This window comes from Protopterus annectens, chromosome 9.part0 (genome assembly GCF_019279795.1).
Source record: "Protopterus annectens isolate FY-2018-M chromosome 9.part0, PAN1.0, whole genome shotgun sequence".
Lineage (NCBI taxonomy): Eukaryota > Metazoa > Chordata > Ceratodontiformes > Protopteridae > Protopterus > Protopterus annectens.
In genome coordinates, this window is record NC_056743.1 from 815134693 (window position 1) to 815158502 (window position 23810).

The 23810-nt window shown below is 39.3% G+C and overlaps 1 protein-coding gene across 3 annotated transcripts in view; it reads right to left on the reverse strand.

Annotated features, from left to right (window-relative positions):
• The window catches only part of DIP2B (disco interacting protein 2 homolog B), a 2678679-nt gene that overhangs the window by 1045340 nt on the left and 1609529 nt on the right, over positions 1 to 23810 (reverse strand). For all 3 annotated transcript variants that reach the window (XM_044083475.1, XM_044083472.1, XM_044083474.1), the window contains exon 11: positions 16127 to 16250. In XM_044083475.1, coding sequence (XP_043939410.1) covers positions 16127 to 16250 — 124 coding nt within the window. The remainder of the gene's footprint in view (positions 1 to 16126; positions 16251 to 23810) is intronic.

The following is a 23810-nucleotide window of genomic DNA, read 5'->3' on the forward strand; positions in this document are numbered from 1 at the left end:
CATAGGTTCCATAGTCAAAAAAGAGTCTCGCAGCATACTGGCCTCCAAACAGGTCTCAGTAGCGGCCTGCGAATCCATTGAAGCAGGCATCAAGGGCTGCAAAAGTGCCTGAGTACCAGCAAACTGGTGACTAGCTTAATGGAAGCATCGTCAGCAGTTTTGGAACTGTGTGATTTCTGTCTCTGTCTTTATCCTTACTTTTTTTGGAAGATCGGTAGTCAGATGGCTTACCGAAGCCATTTCAGAATACAGAGATCGAGAACAACAGAATTTTGCTACAATAAGGGCCCAATGACGAATAGTTTGGGCATTGAACAAAGCACAAAACCGACAGAGAGGCACGTTGTGGTCTGGGCCTAAACAGGTGATGCAGTAAGAATGGAAATCTCAGTGTCGTATTTACTTTCCACAGGTGAGACAATTGTTAACTTTTTCTGACATTGGTTAGAGAAAGAAAAATGGATCCCCAACGGGGTACTTCGCTTTAGAAGATTTCAAGATGATTTAATTTCGGAAACGAAAACTCAGGTAGCAGTCGACCGGCACTCGTGCGAACTGCCGAGCTCCTCGGCAAGAAAGACTGATGTAATGGTGTTGGCTGCCTGTTTTTACACCTCTGACGATCCGACATCAGTACTGAAGCGACAGCAACTGACGCAGAAATACTAAGCTTCTGGTATTTGGGACAACTGAGGGCTACCCCTGGCAGGATAACCCAAGTGTGATGATTGCAACAGTTAAACACAAAGAACATCATTAGACTATCCAGCAAACCAGATAAGCCTTTCCCATCCATATCCGACAACAGATCTACTTTGAAAGCTCTAAAGGCCAGATTACCAAACATCGAAACGCTGATTTCCCAAATGCAACCCTGGAACATATAACAACTGTTCGAGTGTATAGACCACCAAAGTCAAGTACAGATGACCTAGAGGAATTCCTACATTTCTTGCATGAAACACAGGAGGGAAGAATAATATTAGCTGGGGACTTAAATTTACCAGAAACAGACAGGAATAATACTGATTGAACAATGTTAGTAAGGAAATTATTCACAATGTATATTCATGAACAACAATTGCTTCAGATTGTAAAAAAGCCTAACTAAGGGATTATTTGTGTCCTAAAGAAATTACTGTTACCTCAAGTCAAGTTTTCCCACTGTTGATGTGCAGTGATCATGGGGGTTATAAAGATTAATTTGTTGCTATATAATTCTGCCAAACTGAAATCTAAACCAATGCACAGAAAGTTAATTACAGATTAGGAGTGACTGTAAAACTAACTCAAGTGAGGTGTTCAGTGAAAAAACTGCAGATGGAATGTGGAAAGTTTTGAAAGAGAAATTGCTTGAATGCAAAAAATCAAAAAAAACATTTAACAACTGGATCTAGGTATACAATGTCAGGAGGATATATTTCCATACGAACAAGATATCTGATTAAGGTGAGAGACAAAAAAAATATAAGAAATGGAAGAGAAGTCGAACTACAACTTTGAAAACTGAAATAAACAATCTGGACAAACAGATTAAACATAGTGTGAGGCAAGATCAAGAAAAATGAAGAAAATGTATATAAAGACACTGAGCAAAACAGGAAACCCTGTTATAGATACAAAAGATGTGGAAGGAGTAAAGACATACAAACTGATAAACTGTGTGCAGATACTAAAATTTATTCTCAGACACAACATATTACAGATGTATTTACAAAATCTTATGCAAAAAAGTTTGGCTTTAAATTTCATCAGGTAGCTGGATAAGGTTTGCCTTAGGATAGTCTCTCTATAGACAGAAGGGTTTTGTTGTTAAGTCGGCCTTTAACCCTCATAGTGAGTGCAACCAAATGGTGGTCAGATTTGATCAATGCCACTGTAACTGTAGGTGTTAAGCATAGGCTGGCAATACTGGAGAACACGAGGTTCAATATTTTGAACCCCTAGAAGGGACTTGAACTAGTTGGTCTAGGTGCCAGCATTAAAGAAGTCCAGGAATCTTTGTGTGTATTTACTTGAGGTGGTGTAGTTTTCCCAATTAATTGAGGGAGAGCTGAAGTCTCCAAGAAGTAAGTATTAGGCTCAGTAGGGTGGTACGTTCAGTATGTTTAGATATGCCTCAAGGAGTGCAAATAACACTAAGGGGGTATGGTAACTGAATATGATATGTTACAGAGCTATATATATTTACCATGAAAAATACTTGAAGAATTTCAAGGTCACTGATGTGGTTTAAGAGTCTGGAGATGAAAATACTTGGGGAAGCAAATGATTCTTTTAAGCTGGGACGCAGGATCTGAATTGTTCAGACATAACAATGCCTTATTAAATTAAATTTTACTGGCTGCCAAAAAAATGCAATTACTAGAAAATGGAAATGAAAATCTAAGCCAATTCTATTTGAAGTAGTGAACACTGTAAAAGCGATAAAAGAACTGAAACTGGGATCTCTAGAAAAGAGAAGGAGCAAATTACATATAAATAAATTTAATTTGTGGGAACAACACATACATAATAATGATCAGAAGACAGAGGACTGAGGTTTAAAGGAAGACAGGATTTCAGCAAATTATGCAATGTTGGACTGGATGACAAATGGTATAAAGAAAGAAAACATATAAGCAATGTATAATGTATGTAAACGAAAAATGTTATCGTAGTTTCTTTTCTACTAATGTATGTGTCTATGTCTTAACGTGATTAATAAAAGTGTTGAAAAAAGTAAGAGTTAGGAGGTGAGATGGCTTCTTAGGAGTACACACATATGTACTCTCCAATAACTTCATTGTTTTTTGAGTTAGGTCTGAAAGAGTGGTAGGCAATGGAATCCTGCACTGTGGGGGTGCTACCACTGTTCTGAAACAATGTTTCAGCAACTACGCAGGTATCTATTTTCAAGAGTTAAAAATGCCTGTAAGAAAGGCAACTTTTTTTTAGGCTTCTAGCTTTAAGCAGTGCTACCTGTAAATAGTTTTGATTTTGACTGGCTATGTAAATAATCTGAAGAGACTGAGCTTTCCTAAAAAAAGGACATTATACGGGAGGAAAAGATCCTAGCCAATATAAAAAAGACATGAGGAGAGAGAGGTGCAGGCTACCCCTAGCAAAGCAGCCAAGGAGATTGATTACCTCCTTCCAGGCTGATAAACATTGGATCCCCTCAGAATGACACCAATAGCTAACTCTCTAAATGAAGTCAGTTATTTTTTGTTTGTACTGTTGCATCATTGACTGTAGGACAATGCTCAGAGTTAAAGCTGATGCCCTCATGAAACCATGAGAAATTTTCAATGAGATTTAAAACACAAGTAACTTCTGCATAGAAACGCTTCCTAATTATATATAAAAGACTGGCTGTACAAGACTACAGTGTTAGTATTTTGGAGGTCTCCAGCAAGTTCCCAGTTTGTGGTTCCTAGACACTTCTAGTCTAAGTATCATCCTGTTGCAACCATTCCTCCTAGCTCCTGCTAGCACACAAATGACTGAACTGTAGCTGCAAATGTTCTTACATTACAACAGGCCAACCTAGCAGACCAGGCTAGCTCATCTCACAGAGGAACTTTCACAGTAGCTGGCATTTAGACGCAATAATGTTACATTACAAAAACACTTTGTACAGGGCCAACCTTAGGTAAAATGGTGTTGTAGGTAACGGGTCCATCTCATTCCACCCCCACCCTGCACTTCTTTCCCAGTGTTTCCCTGGTCTCTTTCCATCCTAACCTCTCTACACCATTCAAATTTCTTTTTTCTTCCTTTCCTCACATTGCATCTTCCTCTTCAGCTTTTTCCTGTATCCTTCAAATGAAAACTAACTGGTGAATTAAGCCGGAGGTCAGGGACTGCCAAGACCCCAGAAGCCACAGGGTTCTATATGATCTGAGATGCATATTATAGCTTTTATAGCAACTTTTTATAAGAATGATGTCCTGAAAATAAATCATGACCAAGGGAAGAAACTCTGTCTTAATCTTCAATTTTATTTTTTCTTACACACTTTCAATGCACTCTAACTGGCCAAGACTGCACTGTAATAACTGTGAAGGAAATAACTGAATTAAGCCAAGGTTCTTGGGGGCTGCTACACACACACACACACACACACACACACACACACACACACACATACATCAACCATGAGTTTATAAAGTTCTGAGGTGCATTTATGAGCATTTTTTTCAAATTTATCAAATGATGGCATAAACAAAAATCATGAATAATAAAAACAATTCGGTATTATTTTTGTCTTTCCAGGAAGCAATAAATTGTCCAAGGTTTAATGTTCAAAGATTACAAAACTGTAAATCATAATAAACTGAGAAGACAATCATTTGCAAGGATACATAATTCCTACCTGGGTACAGTGCATGCCTCTCCACCCCCACCCTGTATCCCTCTGATGTTAGCCTGAAATGAAAGTGAAGACATAAATAGCCTCAATCACATATATTTCATGTGACTGCTGTTCTATATATATATATATATATATATATATATATATATATATATATATATATATGTGTGTATGTGTGTGTGTGTGTGTGTGTGTGTGTGTGTGTATATTTTTGTCCTGTCCTTTGTAACACTTTTATTTTATGGCAAATCACAGATTACAATCAGAAGTAATGACAGATATAAGGATTTTGTGCTTCTTGTTCATAAAATGCATGCGGATGGGCAACCTGTCATTCTAGCAACTGTTTAAGTGAATCAGAGTAACAGATAAAAATCATCCCCGATTTTTTGGACTTTGTTTCCAAATTATTTTTTTGCATTGTCCAGAATTACTGAGCAAAGGATTTGAAAGGTATACCGCCCACAATTTAGTGTCTTGCCACTGAACACAGAAGGCATCTTTTGACCACCACATTGCCACTATGGTCAGAAAGTCCTTTTATGTGGCACATCTCATTACTAAGGGTTTTGCAACCAGGAAGAAAGAGGTCATTGTCTCCCTCTACTCTTCCCTCATTAGGCCAGTCACTGAGTACAATGCCCCATTTGGCATGTACCTCACTAAACATCTGCAACAACTGGAGAGGCTGCAAATGTACCTCCAAAGAGGATCCAAGGCCTTAAACATTTGTCCTATATGGACAGACTCAAAAAACTCCAACTATTCTCTGTCTCATATCGCCTACTTAGTGGCAATCTCTGCTTGACTTACAAAGCCATGTCTGACCCAGCTCTGTTAGAAATGCTACATCTAAAGAAATCCCAATCCCTCTACACCACATGCTCCAGACACCTCAACTTTATTACCACAATCAACAGAAAATACTGGAGGGACAGGTTCATAACCCAGAGACTGCCCATGCTATGGAAAAGACTTCCCCATACATGTCAAGCAGAGCATCTCACTGGCCGTCTTCAAGAGAAATCTTGAGGAGTGGTTTAGGAAATAGAAAATTCACCCCGGGGATCACTCCAGTGCCTTTACTCGCCAGAGGTACTGGGAACTAAGGTCAGATGGCACAATGCCAAGGTAATCCTATGGGCTAGGCTTGTAAAGGCTCCAGGGCCATTAGCCTAGTACACACGTATGAACTTATGAACTTAAGTGTTTCAGACAATACTTGCAAGTGAAAAAACATCCCTGAAGATTGGTAACTTCTGCACCTGTTAATGTAACAGGAAAGAAAGTGAGATCAGCTGTGTCCGCGTTCACCTCCTTCTCACTGTATCAGAACATGGAGTGGCTAGTCATGTCCCATTACTAAGCTAGGGGAGGAAATCACTCGTACATTTCCCCTGCTTTAGCAGGATCTCAATAATTGCTCAGTAAGCAAAAGTATCTCTTTTTTTTTCTTTTTTAACAGCTGCAGTTTTTGTGTAGCCCCATAGAGACCTGAATGATTGGGTCCCCTGCCACCACAGGTTTAAGTGTCTAACTGGCTAAGCATATGGCATGCAACTGTGCAGATGTAATGAAAAGAGTAAAAAAGGTACAGTAATAAACATAAGGAGAGGACTTACAACCTGTAAACAACAGACTGAGCCATCTTCCATATTTGAATTAACAACTCATTATGTATGGAAATAGCTTCAAGAATAATGCAGTTTTTATAGATGGTGACAACACATCTAAAGATGCAACTACATCAGCAAAATAAAGAAGTCCTCTCTTAGGACCTTCAAAAACTACTGTAAGTATTTTTTTAACTTCTTTTATGCTTTCTGCCTCTGGGCCTGCAAAGCATCAAGTCTCCTCAGTCTTGAGTTCATATGGCTATTTGTTCCACGTATGGTGTATCCCCAGAAGAGAAATGACATTCCCAAACTGGCTGTCATCTAGGCAGCCATGAAGGTTCTGTCTTTGCCAGTATGAGCATTCTTCCACCTACATACTAATTACAACTACCATTGCCAAGTTGAGATCGCCAAGCCCCTCTCCTCAGGCCTGGCCTTTCTATGCCACATAAACCTCCACTTGCATGATGGTGATTGGATGACTGACACCACCACTCCCTATCACCAGGGCAGACAAGAAAGTGTTGGCCTCTCATTTCCTTCCTCCCTTGACAGGCTCCTCCAGTGTCTGAGCCCCTATTCAAACTTAAATTAGAGCTTTATCTTTCTACACTACAGAGGCAGATTTAAGTAAATCTCTGCAATTAGCTTTAGATGCAGTTTACAATTTGCATACCAAGTACCTAATAAAATAATGTAACTTAGAACATTTTCCACAAATACATGAAACTACTAGGAGTAATATTAGGTTCTTGAAAACTGCTTCCTTTCAGATCCCAGCAGATGTATGCAAAATATCAGTTGTTCATAGTAGCACATTCTCTAATATAATGATGTATCAGCAACTTGCTTTCAAATATTCAATCAATAACTGAAAATTAAACAAGCTGATTATCTTCAATATGAGCACTAGGATTTTCAGACTTCTCCATCCAGTTCTTTCCCTCATTCGGTATCACTCCCTTCCCTGTGACAACAGGAGGGAGGAGAGAGACAATTAAGACTTTTGCTGACCTAGTCAAGCTTAAAAAAGCAGAAGTTTAATTTTCTTTTTTAAGCCACACAGTGAACCTCTTTGTTGTTTGTGTCTTTCGGCTTTTCCTGTATTCACATAAAAACAGCAGGTATCTGGCTCAAAATTTTATTTCTGTGTTTGATCTTAGAAAGATTGCTTTTTTTAGGAAACTATATTCAACTTTCCCAGGGTTTCAACTGTCAATCCATCCCTCAACATTATAAAACAAGAGTATTCAAAGGAAGAAAATAAGCGAACAGTATTCCACAAGTTTTATTTCCTTTTGCAACTCCATGTAAATGGCACATACTATAAATAATGGCAACTACTGCCAATCATTAGTGGACCGGAGTTCCGCTGTGGCGACCCCTAACCGGGAAAAGCCGAAAAACACAACAACAACAACGACATTAAGCCAATCATCATCATAATAATTCTGATCAACTCACTAACAAAAAATGAGATTACACGGATTACCCCTGAAAATTATTTATAAAGCAAACTCTCACTTGTGTCAGAGATCCAAATTTCAGCATCTGCCAATACAGCTAGCTCACTCTACCAAGAAGACTCAATGCTATAGTGACTTTTAACTTAACCAAGGTTGTGCAATGTGGAGAAAGCATCACCATCTGCATGAGGATGTGGGGTGCTTGTCTCCCATTTTGTTTTAAAATGCAGATTTAGACCCATTCATTAGAACTCTCTCATAATACCAGCATTCACTGAAATATTGATATGTATCACAACCTTGAGACAACACACATTAAACTTTTTCAAGTACTTCAGACAGTCTGCTTGTTATGACAGGATGTCAACTTACACACAAGAAGCAGATGAACAGCCATGAATTAAAAGAAGCACTTGACAAACATCCAAAAAATGGAATAGCCAGGTAAAGAAAAATTTAAAACAGCCCGTCAAGCACAATTTCCGTTAAAACAAGTTGTGACAAGTCCACTCTGGGCCAGCAATCAAGGAGACTCAATCCTCACCACTGACTCTGGTGAGGGACAATCACCAAGGGCAAAGATGGATTCACAGAGTATTTTCAGATGCAGCTCCCTGTACCAAGCGCAATTTCCCTTAAAAGCATACAGACAGCACACACCAGACCTGGGGCTGGACTCTCTTGCTCTATTCAGACCCACACAAAACTCCACCCTGACCACTTTGGAGCTCTGTGCCCCTGTTCCCAGTAGCTGACATATTGGATATTTAAGTTTCACACACACACCTTAGAAAAACTGGCATAGATGTACTAGCTGTGCCCCTTTCTGCCCAGACTCTGAGGTAATCACACTGCCACCAGTCAGTTAAGGCTCTTACAAAGGGTACTCAATTATACAGTGTAAAATTACTACTAATACAAAAGGTAGTGTGTGACCAAACCTGCAAGGCTTTTAGGAGCAGCCACAGTGTCACTAAAACAAGCATAAGTACTCTCAAGATGTTAAAAGTATTCTCTAAAGGACCAGGCACAATGAAAGTTATTAAAATATTTATTGATAAATAAAACAGAAATCAGGAAAATGCTGAATACAATAAACAACAGAGTTTAAACCACACAGACATACCAAGTAATAGAGATGGATAGTTTCTCACAGATACAGAAAACAATAACTATTCTCACTAAATGTCCCTGACTAACTAAATAAATACTGTTCCCTGACTACTTACTAAAGCAAGGTTAGCTGCTGTGTGCAGTCTTGTCTTACCACAGAAAAGCTAGATGATGTCTCTCTCTGTCTGTGTGGATGTGTAAGATATATATCCTGTCAGAAATCTTTCCCAACAGATTCAAAAGTGCTGCTGCAAGGGTTCCAAAGAAACTAGATGCTGGCAAGAGGATGACACCAACTATAGTCAATTGATGCTGGTACAATACACACACAGAGCCCTGCCAAGACCTGTGGCAGCATCTGAAAGCTATCACACAATTTCAGACTTTCCAACCTATTAGGGTTCTCTGACAAAACATACATATTTGATCAGTTATAATACAACCAGATACACATGCATACATTACTTTTGTCCAGGAGGACCTACTGTAGGTGAATTTTTAACACAAGTAACTTTACAAATATATTTTAACTCAAACATCTGTACAAATCAGTGTGATGGTCAAACAGCATAAAATTCTTTACAAAACTCCAGATAGCTATGCTGGCATATGTATACATGTACTGTCCTACTCTCCGTGGCACAAATAGCACTACCTCACAACATCATATCTCTCCCCCCTTTGAAAACTCAAGCTAGTTTTTCAAGTGACCATGGAAAAACATTGCTTGAGAGAAATAGGCCTGTCTCGGAACACATTAACCTATACCCTGTCTTGAGCGCCAATTTGCATTGGTACTGCTGACCCCACTACTGCTCTGCACTGTCATGTCATATGCCTGCAACCCTAGGATACATCTTAATAACTTGGCATTTTGCTGGCTAGCATGATGTAGCCATGATAAGGGACTGTGATCTATAACCACAGTGAATTTCCTTCCACACAGATACGGCTGAAGTTTCCGCAGTGCCCATACTATGACTATACATTCTTTTTCTACAGCTGTATAACATTCCTCCCTGGGTTGAAGTCTATGGCTGAGATATATAACTGGGTGCTCTTCTCCCTCCAAGGGAACCTGGCTGTGTACAGCCCCCACCCTGTGGTTTGAAGCACACACCTGTACAACAAATTATTTGCTGTAATCTAGACTGGCTAACACAAGGAGTCCTCTGAAAGCCCCATTTAAGCTTTTGGAATGCCTGCCCACAGGCTGGGGTCCACACTTCCCTATCTGGCCTGTTCTTCCTTGTCGGTCTGTGATTACCAGATCCCCATCAGACTCCTCCTGCCAGCCACTGCAAATACTCAGCACTAGTGCCTCCCTATCATGGTAGGGCTTCATCATGTTAACATGGTACAATCTGCACCCCTGCATCCTGCCTAGCAAGTTTACTATGCAATTAACATTACTGACCTTCCTTACCACTTCAAAGGGTCCCTCCTAAGCTGCCTGCAGCTTACCGTGTTTGACAGGAATGAACACCATAACCTGCTGTCCCACAGTATACTCTTGAGCATTCCTGTCATAATCAACCTTTTTCTGCTGCTGGGCTGCCACCAGGTTCTCCTGGGCCAAGCCCATGAGCTCCCTTAGCCTTGTCCTGAAGTTTAGGACATATGCCAAAACAAGGCTCCTTGTGGGATTCATACTCAGCCTCCCACTCATCACAAATCAAATCTAAAGGCCCCCAACCCTATGCTCATACAGCAACTCAAAGGGTGAAACACCTGTGGATTCCTGTGGTACCTCTCTGTATGCAAACAGCAGATGGGGCAAATTTTTGTCCCACTGTCTCTTAAAATGGTCTGCAAATGACCACAGCATTGTCTTTAGTGTAGAGTTTAACCTCTCCACAAAACCATTAGTCTGGGGGTAGAAGGGGTGGTTTTTAGGTGCTTCTCCCCACAGTGCTTCCACAGATAAGCCTGCAGGTCTGACATGAAATTGGCATCTCTGTCCGTCAGTATTTCTCTCGGGAAACCTACCCTGCTGAAAAATCTGTAACAATGCCTTTGCCACCTTCTCTGTCTTGATGGAGGACACAGCCACCACCTCAGGGTGTCTACTAGAATAATCTATTACTACCAGGATATACTTCTTCTCTGGAAAACTTGGGGTACTCAGAGGCTCCACAATAGCCATAGCTACCCTCTGTAATAGCTCCTCGATCACAATCACCAGCAAAAGAATCAAAGAAGCCTTGACCTTGTCTCCTTGCCTACCTTTTGGCACTGCTCACAGGTCCTGCAGTATCCTGTTACATCCCTTGCAATCCCAGGCCAACAAACATTTTGCATAATATGTCTCTTGATGTGCTTTATGCCCATATGACCTGCAAAAGGCATGTAATGGGCTATGGCTATAAGCGCTAAATGGTAGGCTCTGGGCACTATGAACTGCTGTATTCCCTCCCCCTCTAGCCCTCCCCCTCAGGGGTCCATTCTCTATACAGTCTCCACTTTTCCTTGAGAATTAGGTGCCTCCTTAGCTACCTCCCTCAAGACTCTTAGTGTAGGGTCCGAAAGCAGAGCCCATCTCAATTCTACCTTTGTGACCCTTCCCAGCTCCCTTTCCACCTGAAGCCGAGTCTCTTCTGACAACGGTGCCTCACTATTATAGCCTGGGTACTACCACTCACCTCTGTCCTTGCAGTAACTCTGTCCATGGGAACATCAGTACCTACCAGCAGCTATGGGTCACTTTCAGGCTCACTGCTACAGGGTAGCTCCCTGCCTGAAAAAGTCACCTCACCAGCCCCAGCTTCAGGTGTGGGGTCTATCTAGGTCTCCCCCAGGCTACCTTCCCACAGGCCTGTCTCCAAGCCTGTTTACATGTAACTGCATGCGCACAAGGTACTGCATTATCAAAATCATTCCCTATCAAGACATCTGCATGGATATCCTCAAACACACCTACCTGCTTGCTTCCTCTTCCACTCTCCCAGTCAAGGTGAACCCTGGCCAAGGTATTTGGAATGGGGTCCTTCCTAAAGCTATGACTGGTGTGGACTGTCCTAGCAAGTACTGCTCCTCTTTAACTATGGCAGCCTTCAAAATGGTTATGTCAGAGGCTGTCTCTCTCTTAGCAGTGGTCTGTCTTCCATCCACTAAGATAGAACACACACTTCAGTGACAATTTGGTACCCCTGTTGTCTCCAGATAACTTACCACTGGCATGCTGTTATTCCCACTTGCTGGCTCCTTCACCTTTTGTTCCCCACCTTGCCTCAGTGGACATCAGTATGCTACATGGCCTCTCTGGTTACATTTAAAACATTTAGCCCTTGGTTCTGGCCATGTACCTGAACTAGTGGCTTTCCTTGTTACTGCAGTACTCTATTGGGGTGGTTTAGGCTCCCTACCATGGGTTCCCCTATAACCATGTGCAGCGCTGGGTATCCTCTTCTTGTGCAGTAATGTCCTGCTTGCTAAATAGAGATCCTCTCTTGTCTCCAGCTCATCTGTAATGTTACACTCCCGGTCTACCAAACAGATACTCATGTCCTCAGACAAAGTGCTAAGGGCTTGTTCCCTCACCAAACGGTCTGCCAGCCCTTCAAAAGTGGTGACCTGACACCCACTCACCCACTGATCTGCCTTGCATCTATACTCATGAAACTTTTTTCTGTAAGCTTCAGGTGTTAACTTAAAACATTCTAGTAAGAACCGTTTAACTTTACCATAGTTTAAGTATCAGACAATTTAGAAACAGCAGTTACAGCTTTACCATGGAGTAAGGGGATCAGGAACTGTACCCAGAGCCCTTGGGCAACATTACAGTGTACACATAACCTTTCAAATACATGAATAAAACTATCAAAATCATCACCCTCTGTAAACTGTGAAAGACATTTACTGACATTTACTGTTGCTGAGGTTCAGTCATTCCCTTCCCCATTACCTCCATGACCCTGCTAAAGAGTCAGTATCACCCTCTCGTGTTGGCGCTGGTTCTCATTTTCTTCATTTTCAAATGCCACAGTCTCGCTTCTGTTCTAATTCCATTTGCTTCTCCAGTTGTTTAGCCTCCAGTTCTAATTCCATCTGCTTCTCCAGTCGTTTGGCCTCCAGTTCAAGTCTCTAATTCCAGACAGAATTTAAGTCCTCTGAGAAAGATGTGAACTGTCCTGTTTCTGAAAACTGCACATCCCTATCACCAGACTGATTGCCTTCTGGTTTGCTTGTCCATGCTGCAGCCATGACCAAGGATGAAAACTTTAACTCTTTAGTCATGTTGGCAGGCACCAGTCCTTTGACTTCACACACCTTGGTCAAGTGGTTCTTTGTTAGCTTGCTATAATCCTCTGCTGACATCCTTGCCTGCTTTCTCTGACTAAACTAAACTAACAAAAATAAATAAAAACTTTGTGAAATTGAAAATTTGTATGCTTACCTTGTGGCTGCTGACAGTACACACACCTTCAGTGACAAATGCCTACTAGCTACTGAAGTTCAATTAATATCCCACTGCTGCCCTCAATATGTGATGAGTCCCTACTCTGGGCCAGCAATCAAGAAGATTCGATCCTCACCACTAACTGGTGTGGGACAGTCACTAAGAGCAAACATGGATTCACACAGTATTTTCAGATGCAGCTCCCTGCACCAAACACAATTTCCCTTAAGAGCACAGTGCAAGCATGCTCCAGACCTGGGGCTGGATTCTGTTTCTCTCTCCAGACCCACACAACTCCACACTGACCACTTTATAGCCCTATGTCCCTGTTCCCAGTAGATGACATAAATACTTGGATATTTGAGTTTCACACACACACACACACACACACACACACACACACACACACACACACACACACACACACACACACAAGCATACACCTGGAAAAAGCTGGCACAGACTTACTAGCTGTGCCCCTTTCTGCCCAGACTCTGAGGTAATCACACTGCCACCAGTCAGCTTACCCTAAGGCTCTTAAAAGGGAACCCAATTATACCGTGTAAGGTTAATACTACTACTACAAATGGTAGTGTGTGACCAAAGCAACAAGGCTTTCAGGAGCGGCCACAGTGTCACTAAAACAAGCATAAGTACTCTCAAGATGTTAAAAGTATTTTCTAAAGGACCAGCCACAATGAAAGGTATTAAAATATTTAATGATAAACAAAACAGAAAACAGGAGAATGCTGAATGCAATAAACAAGGTTTCAACCACAAAGATGTACAAAATAATACAGTTGGATAATTTCTCACAGATGCAGAAAACAATACTAACCTATTCTCACTAAATGTTCCTGACTAAAGTATTACTGTTCCCTGACTACTTACTAAACCAAGGCAAGCTGATATGTGTTGAGTGTCTTACCACAGCAAAAGCCAGATGATGTCTCTCTCTGTCTCTGAGTGGATGTGTGAGATATATACTCAGAAATCTTTCCTGTCAGATTCTAAAGTTCTGCTGCAGGGGTTCCGAAGAAACCAGATGCTGGCTAGAGGATGACATCATCTCTGCTCACCTGACTCTGGTACAATACACACACAGAGTCCTGCCAATACTTGCGACAGCATATGAAAGCTATAACACAATTTCAAACTTTCCACCTTTCCAGAGTTCTCTAATAAAACATACACATTTGATTAGTTACAACACAACTTAATATACATACATACATTCTTCCTGTCCAGGAAGACCTTTTGATGCATTTTTAACACAAGTAACTTAAATATATTTTTAACTCAAACATCTGTACAAATCAGTGTGATAATCACATAACATAAAAGTCTTTACAAAACTCCAGCTAGGTATGCTGGCATATGTGCTAATGTACTGCACTACTCTACCTGGCACAGATGGCACTACTTCATAACATCACACAAGTCACAAGGATGATCAAGTACTAGGAATGAAAACCGACAAATATCAGCCAGAAAATAACTACTCCTCTCTGATTTGAAAACACACATACAGTAAGACTTTTGAAGAGTATGTCTTAAGACATAACTAGATGAAATATTTATCTGACACTGCTCTGCTGTGTCATTAAACAGCTCACCATGCTAAACATAAAAAAGATAAACAAACTAAAAAGATGCACATGTGTTAACATTATGGGTTTTCCCTTCCCTTCCTGAAGATAACACTTAACTGAAGTAGCCAAGCAGCTTATGCATATGCAGCTGTTCTAGGGAGCTCCAACACATGCTTCTGCATGCACAGTATCTTCTCTCTGGTTTAAGAGCAGCGCACAGCGGCATCAGTCATCAGTTGCTCCTGGCATTCTCCCATACTCCTTTATATGTCAGCAGCGCAGGAAAGTCACATCACTTCCTTCATTAGATGCTGACAACAGAAATGGGTAAGTGAGAAAAATTTCATTAAAAATTAAGGTAGCTCCTTCTTCCCTTTGGCTCTTTCCACAAGGACACACAAATATGCACACATGCTACACAACTGTTGCCCCAGCTTGTTACACTTACTACTCTGGTACCATCGACCAACCAGTGTAAGGTGAAAAGCAGCAGCACTGTGTTACACTCCCACAATGGAAAACTAACACAAGACAGAAAAACACTACCACCATCAAATTCACCAGTTTTAGCACAGTTCCAATCACGTGAGCATGGAAAAAAATATGAGCCACATTACCTGAAGGAATTAATTGTTCCACCTTTCAAACACTATAGACAGGACTATGAAATGCATAATTACCACACAGAATGGTAACTTTATTTACGGACATCTGTATTGCACTGAAAGTTTCACTACAAAAAGACAGCCAATCAGATACTTGTGCTCTGGCAAAAGTGAAACAGTCCAAATGCAAAGAATACATGCAACAGTTTACTATCATTTCATTGAAAGACAAAATATTTTTCAGTCATTTCATCGACTCAATTGGCTGAAAATGTGAATGTCATTTTAAACATTCATTGAATATGGTAAAAATGACGTTTAAAGTTCGAACCAGTTCAACTTTTGCTTTAAAATCACTGTTAAAGTCAACGGTGATTTTGCAAGAACCACTCACTTTCATGCTTTCGCTTTTACGCATTTGGAAGGTCGTGGTTCGCTGCTTTTATCAATCACACATGTGATTACATGATTTTGATTGTTCAACAAAATTATAGTAAACCACATGTAACAGCATTACATAACAGTAAAAGTAAAATCCTCTCTGATTTGACTTAGTCCCCACAATACAAATAACTCTGATACTAATATACACCTACTCATGTGTGGATTTGCATTTCATATGATAAGAGTTTAATAAACTTAAAAAAATTAATACTGAAGTGAAAATTTCTATTCTACATATACCTCATTCACACTTCACAAGAAATTTAACCAACAATGGAGATCACATCCTTGCAGTTTATTAGATCTTCAGAAGTATAAACCTGTTATAACTATTACTTATAAAAAGTTGCTGGTGAATTTGAATAATTGCATAGCAAAGTTCAACTTTTCAAAATTGAATATGCTCATCAATGCTATGTTACAAGCAGTTAAATCTCTATGCTGTAAGAAAAGAAATGCTCTGTTCTGACAATTAAGTTCATTACATTTGTCATACATCAGTCTACAATATATTACATGTGCCATCACACTCACCTTTAAATGTTACAATTTCTCCATTTTGGGTTTTTGGAAGCCCCTTCAGGCAGACTTCACTAGTGAGAGCAAGTGCAACACCACAACTTCCAAGCAAGAAGCCAATCTGATTGCCACCAGCATCCTGCATGGAAAGAACAAAGAAAAGAAAGGAAAAATATAATATTTCAGCTGCATGCTTTACAACAGTAATTAGTTTTACGAAGACATCCTTCTTCTTGATTAGCACAAAGTATAAGAATGAATCCTGTACTTCATATGTATAACTAGGCTAATCATGTCAATTTTTCAGAAAAATAAAACACAACATCCAGTGGATGGATGTATTCAGCAAACAAATGTGAAAAAGCATCTAGTATGACTAACAGTCTTAGAACACAATGCAATGAGCGTACGTCTGAGATAGGGAATTTGAGAATCAGGGAGGAAAAGTAATATTACATGAATTCAGGACACTCACATCCAACATGGATGCTGCATGTTGTCCTGCCATCATGCCTCTACGTATACAGACTCCCCAAACATTCATCCAATATTACCTTAAACATAATGCCACCTCACAAAGTACAAGATAAGCTATTCCAGGTTTGCATACTTTCTTTGTACCATTTCCTGATTTCTGCAGTTGTACTACCCAACATTTTCACATAGAAACTTATCTTAAGTTTCCCCTTAAAGGTCAACATTATATCAACTTTCAGCTTTCTGTACTCTGATGAATAAAGGCCCAACTTCAGAAGGCTTATTCATACCATACACTTTTGATGACGTTTTCTTCTTGGTGAACTCTGCTACCATACACTACAGCTTATCTGATAAAACCAGCATAGACAAAGATCATGCTATATGGACTTCAGTTTACCATGTACCTTAGTAATCTCAACATTTTCATTTTAGCCTTCCTACAGATGACACAGGTCATATAAGTGTAACTATTTTCTACAAAGATCACAGGATCATTATATTCTTTATTTTCTCTTTCTTTTTTGACAGCTTCAGTCCACCTTTATTCTACCACACCTTGTGCCTGCACAAGCCCATTCATAAGTGCCCATTCTTTGATTTTTATCAGTAGTCCCCAGTATATTTTTAGACACAATCATGCACTACAAAATTTTTATTTTCCTGTTGTCTGCATATTTTGCACACTGCCAATCTACAACTAGCAAGTCACTAAAATATATTAAAAAACAATAGGCCCCAGTATCAAAATCAGGATAACTCACTCATTGACTGAAGACTTCCAAAATGGCTGCACTTGAATAACAGTTTAAATCTAGCGCTCTCAGTGTGAAAACAGAAACTCATAGAAGGCCAATAGATTTCTGTGTTTATGGGTAAATTTCCATAACTGGTTAGTAAGCGTACTGCCAAAAAAAAAAAAATACAGAAATACAGAGCACCTGGAAAAAAATCAGCTGCAAAAAGTGATGAAGAAACACTGATTTGGGAAAGCTCTGCAGCTGTTCAGCAAAAAGGAATGCAACCTCCAGACATGACTTCCAGTAAACGAAGAAGAAGAAGAAGAAGAAAATTGCCAAAATAAACCACAAATACTTGTACAATTAGCAATAGAAGTAAAAGCCACAGAAACTTGAAAGTAGTCAATAAAACACCTCTTCAGGCCACTTTATTCCAAGACAAACGATACACACATTAACGCTCCCTGGAAATTTGCGTTTTCATTTAAACAAACTTCATCACATGCTTAACAGCATTTTCGGGTCTATATTACGCTATCGAATGGACTAAACAGCGAATGCTATTTAGTCGATCCGATACTGTCGAAATGGCAAAATAGCGAAGTCATAGAACATTGAATTTTTTTCCCAGGGAAAAAATTCAGTGGACCGTCTTCGGGACTCTGTCATTTCCTCCACTATGGTGCGATCTCGGAATTGGTATATTTAAGTAGGGGGTGTATGGGGGGCAAAGCTCCCCATGAGGGGGGCCTGGGGGGCAAAGCCCCCACTTAAAATTGTGTTCAAGTTTATTTTAATTTATTTACTTTTACGAAGCAGCAAATTTTTTTCTCTGGGAAAAAATTTGCTGTTCAGTTTGTTCGCCATTTTGTTTCGATATTATCGGTACGATGAAACAGCGTTCCCTATTTACATTGTATGATAATATGATATAGATGCACATTTTCAACTCTATATGACCTTATATACACCTCTGGCACTTGTGTATATCCAACAGGATGCAGACTTTAAAGTGTTTCAACTTTTAAAACAACACTTCAAATAAAAAATATAGAATACAAATTCTATATTCATGTTGCCATGAAACAATATTACAGACTAACAATTTGTTTATGATGTAAAAAAATATATACACAAATATAAACTTGAAACCAGTTTGCGGAAAACTTTTAAAATATGTTAAATATATTTGTGTTGTTTTAAAAGTTGAAGCATTAATGTGTGTATCATTTGTGTTGGAATAAAGTGGCCTGAAGAGTTGTTTTACTAACTACTAACAAGTTTCTTTGGCTTTTACTGCTATTACCAATAATACAAGTATAACTTCCAGTAACCTGCAGGAAGATATGAGACAACTGCTGACAGACCTGATTAAAATAAATGAAACACTGATGGAGTATATCAACACAAACAACAAAACGCTGGAAAAAATGGAAGAAGTTTTAAACAGATATTCAGGTGATGTGATAAAGCTGCAAAAATCAGAGGCTGAAATGAAGCAAAGACTGGTTGAATATGAGACTGGTCAGGAAGAGACGTTTCAAAAAATAATAGAATTAGGGGACAGAGCACAGAGGGAAACCATGAGATTTTCAGCTATACCAGAGAAGCTGGAAGAAACAGTCTACATTAATTTTATGAAAGCACAAATAAGCAACTGGTCTGGTATTCCACAGCAAGAGTTGTTAGTTGAAAGGGCACATCGTGTGTATGCTCCAAACCTGGCTATGAGAAAGTAACAGAGACCTTTAATAGTAAAGATGCAATCCTACCAGCAGAAGGAATTGATTCAACAAAACTGTGGCAGAAGGACAAAACACTAAAAGTAGGAGACAGCAGTGTGTTTGTGGAGAATGATTATTCATTGTACACCAGGCAGAACAGGAGTAAATTTGTTCCTTTACTCAGGCAATCTCGACACACAGGTGTGAGATTCAAACTGCTGTACCCAGCTGTCTTCAGTGTATTCTTCCCTGGAGGGACAACATCATTTTTTGATGAAGTATATGCTCAGGAGGAAATGCAAAAGATTGTCCAACAAAAAGTGAGCTGTACAACAGAAGTATATTCTGCTTCTTGCTCTTCTGGTAATAAAGACATAGACAGACTGTACCTGTGAAACCTTTTCCAATGTTTCAACAGAAAATGTTGGAGAGAAGGAAGGGAACACGAAAGCTGACTAGTGGAATTCAGAGTACATTGGAAATGAAGCAGAGACAGGATTTGGGAGATGGAGATGAACAGTAATAAAACCAGTAATTTAATGTGAGACTACAATGAAATAATTCTATTTCTGAATAATGACAGAACAGGAAAATCTGGAAATATTGGACTTTTTCTGAATTTGTTGAACTGGTGGGGGACTCTAAAGTACATGCCATACTCTGTCATCAATATTTGAGAAAATGCTTTGGGAGGGGAAGAGAGGGGAGAAAGTTAATTGTAAGTAAAGAAAACATTTTTTCTTAACAGTACTATTTTTGTGGTGCATAGTTTTCTTTGCATACTATAGCCTAAAGTTTTTTCAGTTATTTTAGCTGTAATGGGGATAATAAACATGTGCTGCTGTTTATTTTTCCTTCTTTCTCCCTTCTCCCTTTTTACTTGTTCAGTTTTAAGAAATGTAGGCACTGCAATGTAAAAAAAAAAGCCTGGTTAAAAGAGCATGACAAAAGAAAATTTTATATGCTTTGTCTCATTCTTGCATGTGGGAATGACTGGATTAAAGACCTCAAATTGATTTACTGACAAGTTTTAAGAGAAAGCAAGTAAATGAAAAAGAATATTGAACATTATGCGACTCTGTTCTAGCAGATGAATGTATGATTGGTAGCAATTCTGTATCTGGCTCTCATGCCTCCAAGAAAGCCATATGATAAAGAGCAATTGACCGTTTGGTTCTCATGTCTCCATGGAGACAATCTGATAATGACAAATTAGCTGTCTGGTTCGCAGGTCTCCATGGAGGCAATTTGATAAAGAGAAATTGGTTACAGTCTGGGGGAGTGTGATTGGCTGTGGGGAGGTGGGGGGAAGAGAGAAACTGGCTAGGAGATAATATTCTCTGAAAACATTCAGGGGTTTTCCCAGCTGGGAGAGCTATAAAGAAAAGACAAAACCAGTTAGCACTTAGTAGAAGCACAGTTTGCACCATGTGTTTTAGCATGGATAACACGTCTGTGAATGTGGCTATCAGCTTGGGACATCTATCCCTACTAGGAGGGTAAAACTTCAATATTTGAAGATGTACATATCAATTTAATACTAACACATAAAAATAAGTTTTTAGGGGGGTACTGGGGATTTCTTCGTTTTTTTGTTTGACGGCTTTCAATAAAACAAAGTTTTGTAAGATGTGACACAGGCTGAAATGGATATGACAAGAAACAACTATACAAAAGTTCAACCTACCAAACAGTGTACATATGTAACATAAAAGCCAGAACTAGACATTTAACAAAAATGGTGTTCTACATAAAAGGTGGGAATAATAACTTTTTAATACAATGATGCTTTCTGTAATATATTTAAATGTCAATGGCCAGACAGATAAATACAAAAAGAAACAATAGTGAACTATATTAAAAATGCAGAGTGCAAAGAGCTATGTCACAAGACGGATCCCCTACACATCACCGAAACGCCACAACGCAGAGACACAAATCACCGACACAAAAAGACCGACAACACACAATACCGACAATACACACAACCATACATGCACTAACCTTAACCCAAACCCTAACCCTAAGGTCCGACAACGCACACTTACCCTACCCGCACCCTAACCCTAACTCACTTAACCCACCCCTAAACCCACAGTCCGTCACTATCGCACACACATCCTACCTGCACCCTAACCCTAACTCACTTAACCCACCCTTAAACATATAGTCCGTCACTATCGCACACTTACCCTACCCGCACCCTAACCCTAACTCACTTAACCCGCCCCTAAAACTGAAGTCCCTCACTATCGCACACTTACCTGTCCGCTCCCTAACACTAAATCCCTCACTCTATCGCACACTTACCGAGTCCGTCGGGTTCTCACCTTGTCGGTCATCTGTGTTGTCGGTCCTTTGGTGTCGGTGATTTGTGTGTCGGCATTGTGGCGTTTCGGTGAAGTGTAGGGGATCCCACAAGACACACACTTGGAAAGAACTGAACATATAAATTTGATAAAGAAGGGTTTACAGGATGGTTATTCAGTGGAATATCTGGGACAAACGAAAAGAGGAGTACTTAAATTTATTTCAACAGGAACTCCAGTAGTGACAGGAGAGTATACAAAGATGATAATGGCAGACTTCTAGTGCTAAGGGGTTACTGGCAAGGGAGTAGGATTAAGAACATTCTGGGAGAAATAATCAGTTTTCAGCAAGGAATATTACCTATTGGTGGGGACTGGAATTTGACTTGCAGCAGGGAAGATGTGTTAGGGGGCCCAGAAGGGAAAGTATAACAAAGAAGAGTAGATTCTTGAAGAAATTTATGAAAATATTTGGCATGGAACATGTGAATTCAGTAATAGGAATTCAGAGTGAATGTATATATTGTTCCCAAAGATATAAAATAAATGGGCTAAGCTAAACAGAATTTACATTTCACAGGAACATGAGCATTTAACCGAAGGTTTTGATACGCCCTATTCCAGATCATGCTCCAACAATAACAAACAAAAACACAGGGTAATGAAATAAAAAGAGACACTGATGCTTTCACACCTATCTGTTGAAAAGAGAAAAATTTAAGGAATGGGTAGTGGAGGTTATTCAGAAGCTATTCGAGTGGATAAAAATTATTTTTGAATAAAGCTATGGAGTGGGATAAAATTAAGGTGGAATTTAAAAAGAGGGTGGAAATAAAAGAATGGGAGCTATGGTTAAGAAGAAGCAAGAATTATTTAGAGGGACTGACAAATGTTTAAGTATTGCAGAACAGGGGGATTCTAACTGAAGAAGAGGTTCAACTGCAGAATGCTAAGAAGAAAATAAGGGACTACCTCAATAACATACACAAATTTAGAAAGATTACTGTTAAGCAACGTTTTTTTTTATAATAAAACTAGAGCACAAAAACTTTTAACACAGCGACTCAGGCAACAGAAAGTAGAAAGGGCTTTCGCCAAGATTAGTGAGCCTATAACAAAGAAGGTAACAACAGATCCTGTGGAGGTATTAGAAATATTTCTGAACTTCTATGAAAGTTTGTGTAAAGCAGAGAAATATGGAAATCACAAATAGATACAAATGGAAATGTTAATGGAAGATTTAAATATGCCAAGGTTAGAGGTAAATGAGGCTAAATTACTACTGGATAGGATAGGAGGAGATGAGATAAAAACTAAGTATAACCAATCTCCAGGAAAGTCCTCAGGAAAAAAATGGTATTACTGTGGAAGTTTGGAAACTAGGAGAGAAAAATTTATACAGATCTGGAAGGTATTGTTCAATAGTATTTTAAGAACAGGACAAGTACCAACATTATGGAAGAAAGCAGTGGTAGATGTAATACCTAAAGAGGGTAGTCCATTGGCTCCAGCTTTATACAGGCCCATTTCAATACTAAACCTTCATTATAAAGTGTTCATATCTATAATGGCTAAAAGAATGGCAAACGTAATGCCAAAATTGACAGATATGGATCAATGTGGTTTTGTGCAGGGGAAGCAAAAATTTGACATTAACAAAACAATGATGATCCAGAGAGAAGTAGTAGGTAAGAAAATACCATTGTTGTTGGTAGATCTTGATACAGAGAAAGCATTTGACAAAGTAAGCTGGGACCTTATGAGCAGGGCAATGGAAGCATCTGCATTTCCTGAAAAAATAAGGTTGATTAGGAGGATATATGAGGGATCTGAGGCAAAAATTTAAGTGGATGGGTTCCTCTCTGATAATTTCTGCTTGAGCAGAGGAAACAGGCAGGGGTTTCCTCTTTCCCCTTTGTTATTTGCAATATATTTAGAACCACTGGCAAAGAAAACAAGTGACTCAGAAATTCAAGAATATAACTGGTATGGTAGTCAAGAAAAGTTGGCTCTATTTCCAAATTATATTATTTTATATCTGACAAAACCAGAAAGAGACATTACAGTGTTGTGGAACATTTTGAGACAGTTTCAGATCTTTTGGGATACAAAATTAATGAAACTAAAACAAAGGTAAATTATGTATCTACTCACAAATTGGTTTAGCAATATCCATATTTATGAGGACAAGATAAAATTAAGTATTTAGGAGTATGGATTTAAAATTATTCTACTGTGGCAGTTAAGGATATGTGAAGAGATGAAACAAAAGACATTACAAAAACTGAGAAAAATTTGAAACTTTATTATATGGATATGAACAGTAAGATGCAAGCAGTCAAAATGTTTAGCCCCATTAGCTTTATACACAGGTCAGGCATATTTTTATCAATGTTGTGGATAGCAATTAATAAAGAGCTGAAGAACTTTATCTGGGAGGGGAAGATGA